We start from the raw sequence: 18,534 nt of genomic DNA, 5'->3' as shown, positions 1-18,534 counted from the left end.
TAAACCTGTGTAACTGCAAGTCCCCTTTCTCCCCAATTATTTGAACACCGTACACATACCCCAAGAACATCCTCAGTAGTGACCTAGAGGAAGGTATTCCACTGACCACCAGTTGTAGAAAAATAGCAGCATACATGATAACTGTAAGGTTTAAGCACAGATAATCCACGTATCTGAAGACATGACAGTTAATAACTACACTTACATCTCTTGGTGGAGTAAGTAGTGTTCTAAGCCTCATGGATGAGAAAGTTAAGGTTTCACTTAGTGACTCGTTTTAGTTTGTTTCCCCTGCCTTCACATGGGTGAAATGGGTCTCAGAAATCTCAGCAATGACATTTTTTTTTAAAAGTATGCAAAACTGAAGGTGTCACAATGTGATTCTTCTTTGCCTTTAGAAGAAATTGGTATCATTTTTTGTTGTCTCCTCCTCCAAGCCACACAGATATGCAAAACCTTAGATCAGGTCTTTATCTGGGGAGACGAATACACTTACCAATATCTGAGGAGTGTTTGAGTTGATCAGTGAAGTAAACATTTCACAGACGAAGTTGACACATGGATTATGGGGAAACCGGGAGTTGGCCCCTGACCCTGCCTGCTGGTCGCCTCTTACTTCTGCCACTTAGCACTGTGCTAATAGTGCTCAGTAACTGTTCTCACTCAACACTCACCAGTGCACTTTCAGCTCAGGAAAGCTGAGAAGGTCAAATGTAAAACAAGCAATAATAAAATCAGTTGGTTGTCCGAAAGACAGAATAGAAAAGCCAGTACAAAAGGCTCAGACTTGAAGAGATGAGAACCAACTGGCTCATTGTTCATCGTACCCCAAAGCAAAACAAGCAAAAGTCCTCGTCCAACACTTCACACTATTGTGTTCTCTGAATTGACTGAACCAATTAAATTGATAGGTTTTGTCTTAGTCTAAGTATAAAAATCTGCTATAGAATGGATGTTAAGACAATCATAAAATTATGATTCAGTCATGCTCTTGGGCTTATATCTAAGGCTAAATTTAAGGGGGAGATGTAATCAGAATGCTTCTGAAAGCATCTGGAACCCAAGAGTTCCTCTAGGTCTTGAAAGAATATCACAGTCCTTTGTAAGAAGTCCACCACATTAATTTTTTTTGGAGTAAACGATGAATAGTCAATATCTTCCCTTTTCAGGTGAAGGAAGCAGGTAGGCACAAAGATTTACTTGTGGAGGAGTTCGTAGCATTGCTTTCATGGTGCAAACAACAGAACAGAGGACAACATCCTTACCCACCAATGGGGCCTTTGACTGTTGCGTGCTATCACTGGGGTTGAGAAAAGCTTGTGTAATAAAAACAAAATGTTCCATTTCCATTACTGTGATTTTATTATCTGGAGATACCAAAAATATTTTTCACCATTTTTTTCAAAGTAGCAGTGTCTCCCCAAATTAGCCCTTGCTACATTAGATCTCACCCACGTACTAACTAAACTTAAATGAGTGAAGCCAGATCCTCCAGAAAGACTTCCAAGTTGAGGAGCTGGTTTGTTTGGATGGGTAAGTGGGTTTTCACAGTAATGACTTACTTCTCTTAGAAGACTGAAGACAATATATTCCCTTCCTGAGTTGTGCACCTTTATAATTTTAACTGATATTTATGTAGCATTGTGCTTTTCACGACAGATGTGAGAGATCCGTAAGGCTGGTATTATCACCCTTGTTCTCCAGATGAAGAAACTGGCCATTTACTCTGTGCCAGGCACAGGGCTAAGCACCTTGTATCTGTTGATTCATTTACTTTGTGGTTACACTTCCAGTGACTGGTTGAGCTGGGATTTGGATCCAGGCCTTCTGACTCCATGTGTCATGATCTTTCCACACTCAGGTGAAGGGTATAGTTGGAGCTGATGGAGGTGATGATGAGGACGTCTACTGTCTTGAGCAGTGGAAGGATGCTTAAGCTCACCTCATACGAAAGAGCTGGGTTCACTCTAATACATGAGGTTAAACTCAAGGTTCATCCTTGTCTATAGTTTTTATAGATTAACAGATAAAACTCTGTGAGTCTATATAGTTAGGCACATTCAACTAAATGTAAACGGCATTCGCGTTCCCTGTAACACAGTGACATCTTATTATGTAGGGAAATATCCTCCATGATAACCAGTGATATATGCTGAGGAAAAACTTGAGTTTCAAGAGTTTAAAGTCCTTCCCATCTTGAAAATCACATGTTACGTAACCTCTTCAACCTTCACTACATTAATGCAGTTCCACTGAAAAGACCCAGTCTAAAAGTTGTGTGTTCCTTGTATTGTTCAGGCCGTTTCCGACAGCTGGAAATATTGGACCATGTGGCCACTGCCTTTTCATCTTTGCTGAATGACGTTAACATCCTGCAGAACAAAGCTGAAGAGGAAGATGAGGGTATGCAAAGAACCTCAGTGAGTGAAGCCAAAGGGCATCAAAGAAGAATGGGTGAACTCTTCAGGAGAGGTTCAAAGCAGAACATTAGGAGGGATTACAGCCTGGAAGTGGCAGAGTCGTTAAAGGTGAAGGATGAATTGTCCATCACCTCTGCAAAAGCAGGAGAGTGCGGGTCAGAGTTTCCAGCCATGACAAACAAGCAGGACCAAAGTCGTTTGTCTCCTTTGGCAGAGCATCAGTCTCTTCCAGCCTGTGAAGATGTGACACCTTGTCATCCTCCCCAGGCTCTCCTGAGCAGCCAGTGGCATCATTCATCCCTGCTGGCCAAGCAGGCTCCTCCTTCCTGGGAGGCTGAGGGATCAGTCAAGGACAGAACTCGAAAGGAGAACTCAGTTCAGACTAACAAACTTAAGAGCTTGTCTCGTCTTGCGGGCAAAACACCAGACTCCTTCGAAATGGAAGAGGTCAGTGTTGTACCTGTGTGCTCAACTTCTGAGGGAAATAACTCTCACCAGAGCATCTTTTGTCTTCCAGCCCTCCTTTAACCCCCTCAGCATTATGTCTGATTGTTCCATCTTCTGTTTAGTCTAAGACATTTAAGGTCGCACTAGTTGCTTCAGTCATAACTAAATTAGTATGAAAGCTTTCCCGCTCAGTGAAGCTTGCCCGCCCCTTCTCTGTATTCTCACAACGTTGGCAGGGAGGGCTTGTTACAGCCGAGATCTGTGTATGTTGATGACATCTCTGCTGCTGGACTGTCAGCCACTTGAGGACCAGGTTTCATCCTCAAGAGGATATGTCTTAGAAATATTTCCCCCACGATGCCTAATGCAGGGCCTTGGACAAAAGAATTGGGTTTTGGGCTTGGTAATGTTTTATTTGTTTGCTTGCTTTGGGATTTAGTGATACTCACATAGCTTGACCCCCATTTCACACATATTCTTTGCTTCCTCATCCCACCTTCATTCACTCATGCTAATTTTCACCTTCTTTTAGATGGCACCCTCAACTTCACTTCAAAGTCTTTTTAAAATATATATATACACCTTTTCACTCATTTCTCTATTCTTAAATATAATTACAAAGGAAGTACAGAGGAGCAGGGCTTTTCCCCCACTTTTCATGTGAACTGTTCAGAAGTGGGGTAGAGTGTTTGTATGCCAATCCCAAGGTCAAGCCACTCTCCTTGGAGCCCTCTACATGTGAGACACTCTGATAGGCTCTAGGGCACAGACTCTGTCCTCAGGGGACCCACAGTGCAGTGGCAGCGTTAGGCATGGGAACCAGTAGCATAGTAAGGACGATGACAGCTCTACTGATTAACTTTTATGTCACTAAAGAGACATGTTTGAGATATCTGGGCAGTAAGAAAAGGGGGCTGAGAGAATCAAGGAAATTGTAGGATGTTAAAGCTTAGCAATAACTTTAAAAGAAGACCGAGAGTTAGGTGAATATGCCTATTGTTAACTCTCCTTGTTCCACAAAGATAAAAATTGCCTCAAAATACATAGCTGCGAATGATTCTAATATCTATGTATATGTATTTATGTATACATGTGTCTTACGTCAGAAATTGTTTTAAGAGCCTTAAAACATTAATCTGACTTTAAAACAGTAGCATAAAAGTGAATAAAAATTATGGGTGGGAAAAAAACAGAGCTTTGGTCAAGTGCCCTGATTTGAACATAAACTGAGATGGCACTAAAAAAGAGTACATTTTTTTCACTCACTCTTGCAAAAAATTGTTTAATTACCAAACTAATAGTTAAATTACTATCAAGAATGTTAAGGAAATCTGCAGTTCATTAGTCAGTCTGCTATCTATTTCCCAGGATCCAAACAGGAAATTTCACCAAACTCCAGCTGGTTGACAAGCCTCATTAGACTCTACTGTCTCCTTACTGTCTCTTCTGCTTCAAACTAGACTGACTTAGAGGAAAACAAAGTTCACTGTATGTCATCTATATGTGAGAGTACAGGGAGATTAATATCATCATATTCAACATAAAGAGCTAAGAAAAGAATGTCAGTCCTTGCATGGTACACTTCCAAATATTCTTAAATAATACTAGTATATATATATATACTAGTATACATAGGGGTAGGAAGAGAACACACTCAGACACCAAAAAAGCAACAAAAAAATTTTTTTAAATAACCTCACATGTATTGGGGCACACAGTAGGTACTTAGTAAATATTCATAAATGAGTAAATTAACATTAGAAGTATGTGATAATATTAATTCAGTCTGTGAGTGGCTTCCATAAAGAAAAAACAGAATATGCTGTTGAACTTCATAGCTAACTTTATGATGTTTCTTTAGTATTTGCCTGGATTTGTGTGTATAAGAGGCTGTATGCGTATGTAATGCAGAGAAAGCCCTCAAAGTGATATAAAAGAAACACTAATTGAATTTTGATTTCTTTAAAAATATATTTAAAATATTATATCCTCATCTCACAGGTTGGGGGGAAAAATATTTGTTTCACTCAGTACCAATGGATGAGTAAATGAAGCTTGGGTAGTTTGCAGTGTAAACAGGAGCTAATGCCAGATTTAATAGTCATTTTTCAATGGCAAATTAGAAGATCTAATTATAAGAAATGAAAAATATGTGTGAAATTGGCAGATTTTCATGGCATTTAAAACATGAGCCAATACACTTAAATATCTACCTATCAGAATTTCAACTCCGATTGGCCAGATTCTGCCTCTAGAGCAGTCTATGATGTTTTCCCTACAGTCCTGCTAAAGGTTAAATATGGCAATATTTGGCTCACTTCTCAAAATTATGATTCCAGCAAAGTTGTACATGGATTTTTAATGCAAGAAATCAACATATTTTTGTGTTTAATTTTACTTGGTTAAACTGAGTCTGTTTCTTTCTTTTTTTAATTCCCAAACATATTAACAGAGTTTAATTTAGACTCTTCTTGTAGGATGCTTCTTTGTATCTGCAATATAACATCTTTAACCTTCCCTCTGAGGCTTACACACAGGACTCCTGCTCTCTGGAGCTCAGACATAGGAATGTTACCCGTATTATTAAACAATGCCAATCAGCATCTTGATTAGGTGGGAAAATTTTCAAAAGTCATAACTATTTCTTTATTTTTCATTTGTTAATAAGTTTGGCCCAGGTGGCATAACTCAAGAATACACCTGGTTTCTATTTTAAATTATTGGGACTTTTTTTTTTTTTTTTTAGTTTTGTTCTCTTTTTTTAATAGATGAATAGATACTTTACATTGTGCTAAGTGGATTTTTCTCTAGGATGATGGTCACAGCAAAAAGAAATTTTTTTTCTTATTATACTAAAAAATGTATATGGTGCACACTGGTTTGAGTTACAGAACTAATAAAAATAATGTTAAGAAGTAAGCCTAATTAATTATAAGTATAAAGTAACTTCTTTGAAAAAGAAAAGAAATGAAGGATTAAAAAGAGAGAATAAATATTTCTTACACTGCTGAGCTATGTCCTCATGGTCTTCTGTTTATTCCTGGGTTAAAGGTCATTTTTGGCCATATGTACCACAATGTTTAAAATGTTTACATCCTTTGATTCAGCTTTCAGTATTCAGACATCAATTCCAAATAAATAGTATGACATGTAGAAATAGATTTATGTACAAGTATACTCATATCAGCATCATTTCTATTTGCAAAATTTAGAAAACATTTCAACATTAGGAGAATCATTAAGTAAATTAATATACTTTAAAAATATGGCCTGTTGTGCACTCATTAAAGACAGTGTTTTCAAAGAAATTTTATGATGTGGGGAAAAAAGTTCCTTCCAAATTTTGAGTGAAAAAAAATTGACCATGTTTCTATATCCAGAATAAATATGTCTAAAAAACCCTGCAAAGACACACTCCAAAATATTAACAGTAACTGTTTTCTTACCTTCTTTAACTTTTTATACTTATCAAATTTCTATAATAGCTGTTATTATTTTTAAAGACATTTATTATTTTGTTTTAATAATAATTTTATTCTCATCAATATAGTAGTATTCATTAATTCCTTAAAAAAATTTGTAAAATAAATTCTGCTCTCTCAATTTGGAAATCAGATTTTCTTTGAGCAAAATTTCTAAGCTTTATATAGCAACTGAGTTATGTATTTTCTGAATTGTTCTCCATAAAATTAACCAAGTTGTAAATAAATCCCTTAAAGAGCTGAAATTAAATATGGGAAATAACTTGCTTTCTCCAAATGTAATTAAAGCTCTTTGAGAGCAAAAAAAAAAAATTCTAGATTAATAATAACATTATTATTTAAGTTTAGTTCAAATGTCACATCTTCCAGGCAAGGCCTCTACTCCTCCCACCCAGAAGTGGACTTTCCTGTTCTCTCTTCTTAACTCCCTTAGTTTCTTTGACTCTTTGTTATGAGTGCCTTGTACATACCACCTGCCTGCTGCAGACTGTCAGCTCTTAGAGTTCAGAAATCATGTTTAATTCTCTTAACCATAGCCAGTAGGCACTCATTATATGTTGATTAAATAAATAAAGTGAATTTATTATGAAAGCATATCTAATGAGATTGATTTTGATGTCTCAGGTCCAGAGCTTTGAAGAAGAGACTGGTAATCCTCTTGACATGGCTTCAGGAACTGTAGGTAAGAGTTCATCAAGGCGTACAATTTCATCAATGGTCTTTCAGAAGGAAAACGTAAATAACTAGTACTCCACTTTTTTACTATGTAGAACTTAAATTATCTTCAAAAGATACCATACTGACTATCACTATTACTTCCACCTACTACTATTCAAACACCTGCTAGCAGTGCAAATGTACATGTAAATTTCAAAATACTTGCTACAGAAATGTTCAGTATTCCTGGGGCTAGTGTAGTACGCGATTTGTCTAATGGTAACTCTGCATGACCTGAATAGGCTAATGGAGTGGATTTCACGGAGAACTGGGGCTAACCGAGTGAATACTTTATTCGACTGCCAATTGCTTGATGTTGCACAAGTCATGTCATTTCACAGGGCCTCAGTTTTTCCATCTGTAATAAAGAGATAAGTGCAGATAACTTTTAAGTTCTCTGCCAGCCCTCTTTGTCTAAATTAAGTGATTGTATGACCGTCATATTAAACTCGAGGTGGAAACAAGTTGCCTAGATGTAACTTTCCAGTCATCTCTTAGATTGATTATATCATCCTAGACCATAGAGAAGGAAGTCTTTCCCTACTCCTGGTTCTTATGCTCCCATTCAGTCATCATTGTGATTCAGCATTTCCATAATCCTATAAAAGCTGAAAGTAGACAGGGGTTAGTGAAGCAAAATATAGCAGATGAAGCTAGTGTGTTTCCTGGAAGAAAATATGCAAAGTTTAAATTTAATTTAGTGTAGTGTCAAACACATCTTTTTCATTACAAAGTGTATGTATGGGTCTCATTTTGCTAAATGCTGTTTAGAAATCATGCATTAGTAATTATAGGGTCCTGCTGATTACATAAATTGTCATCCTGCTCTTCAAAGTAATTACCACCTAACCTGCATGGAGGTTTATAAGACAAAAATAAGCATCTGTTTTCCATCTAATTGAATGCCTCTCAGTGAAACTGGAGGTCCCCTTGCCAATAGGAATTGCCTTCCTAGACATTCAATTAAGAGGTCTGCTGATATCATGTAAGTCATCCCAATCATTCTAAAAATTGATTTGGGAAGTTAGACAAAAGCATTTCCTACATTTAATCTCAAATTCAGAGAGCAACTTAAGGTGGATGAAGGTTAGCCTAATGAAGGAACATCTGAGTTATAGTAAAGCGAATGTGATTTTATTACTTTCAAAAAAAGTGTTGTTAACCCAAGAAAAAATAAGACTGAAAAAACAATAAATAAAACTAGTTTGATTAATGGGGAAAAGGGAAATTACTACTTTGATATATATATATGTGTGTGTATATATATATATATATATATATATATATATATATATATGAATTGCATACATACATTTTAAATATGTGCATACAATATGAATGAATGGTGATACAAAGTTCAAAAGATGACTTTACTCAAAAGATAAAGGTACATGGACTGTTTGACCAATAGGATATGGCAGAAGTGATGCTGTGCCACTTCCAAGCATAGCCTTCATCCCACCTGGCTGCTGTCCAGCCCTTGAGATACCTGCTCTTGGAACAGTCCTTCTGGGAACCTAACCCTCATGCTCTGAAAAGTGCAACACCTAGTTATGCCACATGTGGTCACTCCAGTGGGCAGCCTTGAATGAGCTTCCATGTGAATAAATCATCTTAGTTGTCCAGTCCAGTCAAACTCGCAAATGACTCCAGCCCAGATGCCGTCTTACTGCAACTGCATGAGAGAACCCCAGCAACAACCACATAGCTGAGTTGTCAACCCACAGAACCACAAGGAGTCATAAGTTGTAGTATCAAGCAGCATATATGGACACAAATAGATGAAAGCATGTGATGAACTCTTCAAGCACATTAAAAACTTAGTTTAAAGACATTTTAAAGACTATTCATCTACTTATGTACCATGCTCTGAATATTAGCAGAAAAGGTGTATTTAAGCATTTCTCTAAGTGAATTTGATCAAAATTACTTCTTATAAGAGATGAGGATCCAAGGCCATCCTCCCTTTATCCATGAAAATGATCACTGGAATGACAAAGGAATATAAATATAAGGAGGAAACATATAGCAGTCAATTAAAAAGTTGGGGACAAAGTCACTCATTCATATTCTAGAAGCCTTGAGGAATTTGTGCGGTATATATTGTGGGTGAAGTTGCAGACAGTTCCACAGGAAGAGCTCACCTAGGGTTTAAGGAGACGAGTGCACTGCAGAACTGTATTCACATGTTAAGTTCATAATTACCAAAAGAATCTGAGTTAACTGTCAAATTGGACAATGCATACCTTTCCTGTCACCCTATAATATCAGCAAACACAGCAAAATTACCACAGTACCTAGCAGTTCACAATTGGAGGGTATTCAGAAGAAATGCCTGCCACAAAAGAATGACTGCCAAGAATCATTAGGAATCCTCAGAAATGAATATTCTCAGTGAGATGTATGAAGACTTTGCATTTATATAAGAGAACAATCTCCAATGAGTAAACATCCTTTTCAGGTAAAACACGCAATGTCTGATTCTGCTTCTGATAATGGCTAAGTGACAGGCCAACCCTCCCACAGATAACTATGAATTCTCAACAAAACATTTTAAAACTCCTACTTAAAGGCACTGGAGAGTGAACAAAAGCAGACAGACAGTGGAGAAGGCTTCAACATGTGGGCAGGGTGGGGAGGGGAATGGGACTGGATGAATTTCCTGTTTTTTTCTTTTTTTTTAAGTCTTTTAGCCTGAAGCAGGAGCTAATTGACACCATTCTAAAATTTTAATAGAAATTAGCAGCAGTCTTGTTAGCTAGAAAAAATCGGAAGACAGAATTTGGAGCAATAACAGAGGCTGAAAAATGAGGGGAGAAATCTCAGAAAGGAGAGAGCCAGAGAGGAGAATCCTCAGACTCTGAGTATGAAATCTATCCAAATCGCTATCCAGTTCTTGAACTAGACATGCATGAGGAAGACTAAGAATCTTAGCTAAGGTTAAAAGAGTGAAATGACACTTCCAATTGGAGTTTGCTTCCAGCCAGTTTTCTGACTGCTAAAGCAGCATACTGTTCACCGTCCAGGTACAATAAAAAATTACTGGGCATATGAGAAAATAAGAAAATGTAACTTATACGTAGGCAATTAATAGAGACAAACCATGAGGAAACCAAGATGTTCAGACCAGCAGAAAAGAATTTTAAAGAGTTTATTATAACCATGCTGAAGGATGTAAAGGAAAATTACACTTAACAATGAGTGAAACAACAGAAAATCTCAAAAGCAAAATAGAAAGTATAACAAAAAATGAAATGGAAATTCTATAAATGAAAACTATAATTTCTGAAATATAGAATTTGATGGATAGGCTTAATAGTAGATAGAACTGAGAAAATAAGGACTTGGAAACTTTAATGTATTATCCAATAAGCTGGAAATTATCCAATAAGTTGAAGAACAGGGGGGAAAAAGACATTAAAAATTATATGGAAAAAGTTATCTGGGTCTCAGGGGCCTGGGAAACAACATCACAAGGTCAATCAGAGTTGATGCAGTTGCAGTCAGAGAAGGAAAGGATGGAGACAACTGGATAGAAAAAAAATCTGAAGAAGTAATGGTGGAAAATTTCCAAAATTCAGTCAGAGATTTATATTTACAGATTCAGGAAGCTCAGCAATTCCAAAGTATGAAAAAAAAAAACCAGAAAGCTACACTTAAATATAATGTCAAACTTATAAAAAGAAAACAGTCAAAGCAGGTATAGGAAAATTACATACTGCATACAAGAGAATAAAGATTTGAACGACTGAAGACTTCTCATTGGAAACAGTGGAGCCCAGCAGGCAGTAACTGTGAACCAGATCCTGTATGCAGCAAAAGTGTCCCTCAAGAGTGAAAATAAAGACACTTCCAGATTAAAGGAGAGTAAGATAACATTATCAGCATACCTGCGTTGCAAGCAATGCTGCAGGTAGTTCTTCAGACTAAAGATGGACAGTGAACTGTGATGTTTCACTACACCTCAATGTAATACAGATGACAGTTTTAGCACAGAGGATGGGGAGGTTGGTGAATGGACCAGTACAGCTCAGTGTTTCTACATTTCACATGAAGTGGTACAATATTAAGTTTAAGTAAAACTTTGTGGCTATAAAGCAACCGTTAAATTACAGAGATATAGCAAAATACTAATAGAAAAATTAAAATATAATTCAAAAAGTACACTGAAGACAGTAAGTGACAGATTGAATTCTTCAGGAAGAGAGCTGAATTATAAAAGTAAGAGACATGTGTGAGAAATCATTTAAGAGCTGAGTGGAGAAATGAAATGGATATAATAAACAAAATGTCAAGGAAGACAGATCCAAGGAGTATTACATAGACGTAACAGGTGGTTAGAGTTGGACTCTTCCTGTCTTAGTTTTGACTGAGATTCTAAAAAAGATAGATTATCAGATATAAAGTCAATATGTGACAAATCTGTATATGCAGCTTTTCTAAGGAAATCGTAGGACCCAGTTCCACTACTCTGGAACCATTCAGCCCACCTTGTATTTAAAGAGGCAACAAGTTGCAGAGACAGAGAAAATATTGCTGAAGATATTTCATTGGCACACAGTAATCCCGGGCTGTGTTCCCTTTCTACCATTTGGAGGAAGACTGGGGATGCTACCTTGAGCCACAAGCAGTAAGACTTTGAAGGAGACCACTCACGGAGCATTTTCAGTTTATGTAACAAGGACAGTCACAGTGTGGCAGGCACAGTTCTGTGTACTTCAAGTGCATTGCATCATTTAATCCTCACAATAAACCATTGAGTTAGGCACTGTTATTATTTCTAATTATTAGATGAAGAAACTGAAGCACAAAAAAGTTAAGTAACTTTTCATAGCCTCACAGATAATAAAAAGTGGTTTCAGGTTTCAAATTCAGGCTGTCTAACACTAACTCTTAAACACTGCACCACACAAGTTTGAAATGACTCCTCTGCAGTTGGAAGACATGTGGCTGGTGCATGAGAATAATATGCAGGCTGTGGAGTGGATTGTAACTCCACACTGAGAACTAACTGCTCAAGAACAGGTCAAGAGGGCAAGAGAAGAGATGACACTGTATTTCATCAATTAAAAGATGAACAATTTGTCCTTGAAATCTAGCTACATCTTACAATTGATGGTGGGTCATAATTTATTTGGCAGAGGTTTTTTTTTTAAGTGGTACCTAAATAATGGGAGTCTTAAATTAATGGTATCTAATACCATTTGATGGCAATGGGCATGAAGAAAAGGAAATGTCCCCTGACCAAACTTTGGACCCTGCAGTAGATCATATTTACACAGCCATAACAATGTAAACACTGTTGATTGGTTTTCAGCTTTGAGAATCAACAAATAGACAAACACAGAGAATGATTCTGGTCATATAACAAACTGGAAATATTATCAAACCAAACATTTTGAAGGTAGAATTATAACTATTAGGAAGTGGTAGATGAGAAGTCTGAAGAAAAGGTGGAGGAAAGGATAAAAACGTTCCTCCAAAAAGAAATCAGAAGGCACCAATCCAGGTGACTGAGCAGTGGTTTCCACAAAAGTATGAGCAAGCTTAGCAAAACCAACAATGACTGGTGCCAAATCCTAGGTTTAGAAATGCTGGGGAGAAGTTACCACTCTTATGACTGCAGGGGCAGGGGAAGGATTAGGGACTGGAGCCTGGAGTGAATAGCTGTATGGAAAACTGTGGCTTTTTGTAGAGGGAGGCAGCCAAGCTGTGGGTGATGCAGCAGGGAGGCAGGTGGGAAAATGAATACTTCAGACTCCCTCTTTTTGCTATCCTCCAATCTCCAGTGGCCAAGTCTAAGATGATGCCAGTGATCAAGGAACACCATTGATACAGTCTTTATGGGACACACACAGAGCAGGATGGAGAAGAAAGGAGAGTAGGTCTAGAGAAGCAAAGAGAAAATGTTTAGCAGCACAAGGCACTAATGTCTCTACCTTAGATAGAAGGCTGGCAAGGTACTGATTAAAGCTGATGGAATGAAAAAGAAAGAGTTCAGATAGATGATTGACAGACAAAGGTAAAGAAAGTGGAGTAGCAGTATAAATCTTACCTTTTATAGTGGAATCAGATGGACCTGGATTCAAGTTCTGGCTAGTTTCACTACTTAAAAAAGCTGACCTAGAGCAAGTCAGTCAACTTCTCTGTGTTTCAATGTCCTCAAAGATAAAATAAGAACAATATAATTTATAGGATTATTGTGAAGATCAAATGAGTTAACTCTTGTAAGGGGACTAGAAGTGTGTCTAGAACATGTTAAGCACTCAACAATATGTTGTTATTAACAAGTCAAAAAATAGAAATGAAAGCATATTATTTAGAAATGAACTATATAACCAGAAGAATCACAAATGGAAAGGGTTAAAAGCAATTACCTTTGGGGAATTTCTGTTAATTTTATGGCCTTTGGTACTACCTGGAATTTTTTATGTGTCTATAGTACTTTGATATAAATAAATAAATAACATTGCAACAAAAAATAGTTTTTATTAAGTCTAGGCACATGAATGAAATGAGAACACTTGAATATCACAGTAAAATGTATGAAGTACAAACATAAGGTAGGGAAAGGAGTAATTCACAAATTTCCAGACAGAAAAATACAGATTATTTACAAAGTGAAAAAATTCCAACTTGTCATTCACAATGCTAAATGGCTTGTGGGAATAAACTAATACATGGAAGAAGCAGGAAAATGTGAACCAGTGATCTTTTACCCATTCATACTTTTTTCTATATGCAAGGGCAGCATAAAGTCATTCTCAAAGGGGAACTCATTGAAGTATTTCCTTCACTACCCTTCCGGGACAATGTCCTGACTAAGATGCTACTCAAATAATGTACTGTAGAATAATTCAGGTAGGGTATGGAAAAAAGTGAACTCAAGTAAAACCTAACTAAACATACCAGATTAATTAATTATTGTTAAAAATTTTGAAAGAAAATATTTCAAAGTAACTTGGGATAAAAATAAAATTTACAATAATGATTTGTTTAAATTCTATTTTATTGCAACTAACTATTGTGAAATGTTGGAAATAGGATAAAAGAGAAATAAAGACAAAAACTAACCAGGGTTTATAATATTAAAATCTAAGTGTACTTCAAGGTAAAAAAAAAAAACAGAGAGAGAAGACTTTAAAAAATTAATCAAAATTATAATCCTTATTTAAGATTTAACAATTATGAATCATTACATACCAAGTAATTGACATTCGATATATAAAGGCTGATTTTATTAATTTGTAGAAAGCCCCTACAAATTAATCTAGAAAAGTAACACTATTTCAGTAAAAATTTTGATAAAGTTTTTTTTTTTGTGGAACCTGCAGAATTGTCCTAAAATTCATATGTACCCATAAAGAACCAAGAAAAGCTAAGACAACTATGAAGATCATGGAGGAGGGACCTGCCCTATTAGAAACTGAGAGACTTGTTATATAGTTATTGTAAGTAAGTCTCTGTGTCATGGCTAAAATAAATTTAAATAGTGGATCAGTAAAATAGGTCAGAAACAGACCCAACCCCACATACATGGAAATAATAAGTCAGAGACAACATTTCAAAATCAAAGGAGAAAGGGTGAATGTGATAGATACAATGAATTGGTCATTCATATGGAAAAGGCAGAAAATTAAACCGTTGGCTTGCCTCACCCACAAAGATAAATTCCAAGTAGAGCAAAGGTCTAAATGTGAAAGGCAAAGCATTGGTACTTACAGAAGAAAATACAGAGGGATACACTTAAGACCTCAGAGAAGAAACAGTTTCTTAAACAGGACACTCAAAAAAACAAACAAACAAACAAACACATTATAAAGAGAAATACTGATTTTTGAAAAGGCTTCATTATAATTATTAATATTGGTTCAACAAAGATAGCATAAATCATATTCAAAGACCAATCACAAAGTAGAAGGTATCTGCAATTTATTATACAACAAAACATTTGTTCCCAGAAAAATAGATAATTTCTAAAAGTCAATAAAAAAGGCAAATGACTTTTAAAAAGGACATAAATATACAAGTCACAGAAAAGTTGGCCAATAAGAAGAAAAAATGCTTCATCCCATTATAATCAGGGATAGATAAATTTAAATAAGATACTATTTTAAACCCAAAATATTGGCAAAATTTAAAAATTGTGATACTCTCAAATGTTAGTGAGCCTGTGGAGAGAGGGGAGAACACTTATCCTGCTGGTGAGATTATAAATTGGTACAACCATTTTGCAAAGCAATTTGCAAAGTGGTTTAGCAAAATCTAGTAAAGTTTAAGATGCACAGACTCTGTGACTCAGCCATTCCATTTTTTAGTATATGCCCTAGAGAGATCCTCACATATATGCAGAAGAATTGGAGGTATAAGAATATTTTTTCACAACACTGAAATAGCAAAAAACTGAAAACAACCTTACAGCAATCAAATCAATAAGAAAAATGTTAAAGATATCATAATATAGTCATATAGTAGAATAGTACACAGCAGTGATGATAAACAAACAAGTTAATGTATCCACCTGGGAAAATATTACAAATATAAGGTGAGAGAAAGCAAATCACAGTTGGGTGTATACAATACATAAAATATACAACATTTGTTCTGTATTAATCCATGTTAAAGCAAAAGCACAAAAATATGCAAGGAAAAATATAAATACCAAATTCAGGACCCTGGTTAACTGGGAAGGAAGGAAAGGACAGAGGACATGGGATCAGGACAGGGCTTCTACTGCATCTGTGAATTTCCCTTTTGAAAACAATCTGAAATAACTATGGCAAAATGTTATATTTTAGTAGACCTGATGGGTGGTTACAAGGAATAGGTATTTGTTGTGTTATTTTTCTGTACTCTCTACTGTGAAATATTTCCCAATGTGAGAAAATTTTAAAACCAAAGGTATCAGTAGGAATTTTACTAAACAAAATAATGTTTACTAAACAAAAAAATTACAACAGTAATCTAAGAAATACAAATTTAAGTTACACTAAAATAGACAAAGGAGTCAATTGATTAAGTTTTAAGAAATCATATAATCTAATGTCGGCAAGGATACACATTGCTTTCTGAAGGCAATATAACAATTTATATCAGAAACCTTGCAAATGTGTTTACCTTCTGACCTGCATATGCCTTCTAGAAAGTTATCCTAAGATAATTATAAAAGATGTGAAAAATTAAAACTAGCTTAGATATTCAGCATAGAAAATTGTTTAAATAAATAATGCTGCATTAAATGGAATATCACGCAGTCATTAATGAGAACACAACTGGTATTTCATGCCACAGTGGCTAAAGACTTAGAGTTAAGAGATGAAAACAAATCATAAAATAAAATACATGTCCCTACATAAAAAATCTCAATTTGCTTCTATAAAATTATGTATTTAATCTATATAATACACATAAAAGTTACATCTGAGATAAACTATAGGTAAGAGTTTGGTGACCATCTCATGGTGATGAGTTTCAGGTAGTATTTTTTTCTTTCTCCTTTTTACTTTTTATATTGTACAAATTTAAATGTTTCAAGCAAGTTTCTAACCTTACCCCTCCAACAAAAGATTCTAGTAATTGATCATTTGAGAGAGAAAAAGAGGGAGAGATCACAGTGTCAATAATGACAATCTCTGGATGACAGAATTACTTCCGTTTTTTCCTTCTTTTGCTTATCTGTATTTTCTATTTTGTCTACACAGAATAATCATTCAACAAAAATAATTCTAAATGTTAATTTTTACAATTTGAGTATATTTGGGGATTTAGTGAGAGCTAAATTATTAAGGTTTTGCTCATAGGATTTTTGCTCCAAAGCAGATTTGGAAAAGGTTACTTTGAAGAGGTAACTTTGATATCCTGTCTCCAAGCTGGTCTTCTTTCTCATCAGTTACCACTAAACTAGAATCTATTTATTCCCTTTCAGTTCTTCGCTTCCCTTCTCTCTCTCTGTCTCTCTCTGTCTCTCTCTGTCCCTCTCTGTCCCTCTCTGTCCCTCTCTGTCTCTCTCTCTCTCTCTCTCTCTGTCTCTCTCTCTCTCTCTCTCTCTCTCTCTCTCTCTCTGTCCTTCTGTCTCTCTGTCTCTCTCTCCTCTCTTTTCTGTGTTATTTCAAAGAGGCTGCTATTCTTTTAGAACAACACCAAAGTGGCCCGTTTCCTTTCTTAGGCAGACAAATGCCATAGTCCCTGCTATTCTTCCTCCTTTATTTCCTTACCTGTAACCTCTTCCCTTATGCTACTCTTACCCTTGGAAAATGGCATCTCCACAGGACTTACTGGAGAAACTGTAACCATTTGCTCCCTTGCACTAAACTGTGTTCTGCTTTGGGGTAGGAATCTTGTCTTATTTACCTAGTATTCCCAGGCCTAGGACAGTCCCTGAGCCATCAGGGAACCCCACACATACATGTTGCCTCCCCACATTGGTCATGTCGCCATCTGGGTTTCTTTTGTCTTACCCAATTCTAATTCACCAGTGGTGCATTATGGGCAGAGTATAATGACTGTCTTAAAATGTAGTATGTGGTATTTTTAATGATTTTGTTGGCGTGGATTTCAATATTTGCAAATTAGGAATGTATCCAATTTGAATATTCCTTTCAAATCTATGAATTGCTACTTCATTTTTTCATGTTGTATTTAGTACTAAGTAATATGTACAATTTACTTCACTTTGTACACATTCCAGCAACATCTCTCAGAAAGTTGGTTTACCTAAATATACATGGAATCTGATGCTTAACTTTATATTCCAATAAGTTGCAATTCTTATTAAGGCACAGTTCGTTGTTAATTAACAGTTTATATCAATATACAGATTTGCAGTGTCCTAAGCAGTTTTAATTACATTACTTAATGTAATGATCACACTATCCTTTCCTCTTTAGAAATAAGACATCAACAAATTGAGTAACTTGACTAAGTTTACACAACTAGCAAAGGGAAGGACCAAAATTAAAGCCAAGATCTTTTTGAGTTCAAATCTAGCCCTCCATCCATACTTATTAACTCATTCAACAAATATTCAGTGAGCACTTACACATACAAGAACCCCTTCTAGGTGCTGGGGGTACAGATTCAAACCAAACAGAACCTAGTCTCATGGAGTTTACAAGAGTTAGGAGAAACCAGTTAATTATTAAAATACAATTGTGATGTAAGTGTCAAGAGGAAAAAGCAAAAGATAAATCGAAAGCGCTAACATCCAGGAAAGAGCCGAGTACAGATCTGAGTGCCTTGATAAAGCGTCACTTTAACTTCTTGGCAACATTTGAGTGCTGACTCCATGTCAAGCACATGTCCAGGCACTTTCCATCACTGAATCCTCCCTCAGAGCTGGATTCTGTTATTATCATTCCCTTTGCACAGATGAGGAAGCTGAAATAGAGAGATTGTGTAGCTGCCCATGGCCACACATCTCAGAGCCCCTGACTGTCTTTTGTTTCTGATTGCCTTCTAAATTGATCTTG

General features: G+C 36.0%; 1 protein-coding gene across 1 annotated transcript in view; it reads left to right on the top strand.

The window, feature by feature from the left end:
* The window catches only part of ITPRID1 (ITPR interacting domain containing 1), a 106,396-nt gene that overhangs the window by 50,760 nt on the left and 37,102 nt on the right, over positions 1-18,534 (top strand). The window contains exons 8-9 of the mRNA XM_064487472.1: positions 2,299-2,867; positions 6,974-7,031. Of these exons, the coding sequence (XP_064343542.1) occupies positions 2,299-2,867; positions 6,974-7,031 (627 nt within the window). The remainder of the gene's footprint in view (positions 1-2,298; positions 2,868-6,973; positions 7,032-18,534) is intronic.

The sequence above is a fragment of the Camelus dromedarius genome, chromosome 7, assembly GCF_036321535.1.
Source record: "Camelus dromedarius isolate mCamDro1 chromosome 7, mCamDro1.pat, whole genome shotgun sequence".
NCBI lineage: Eukaryota > Metazoa > Chordata > Mammalia > Artiodactyla > Camelidae > Camelus > Camelus dromedarius.
Note: the sequence above shows the minus strand (reverse complement) of the source record. Positions and strands in the feature narration are given on the sequence as shown.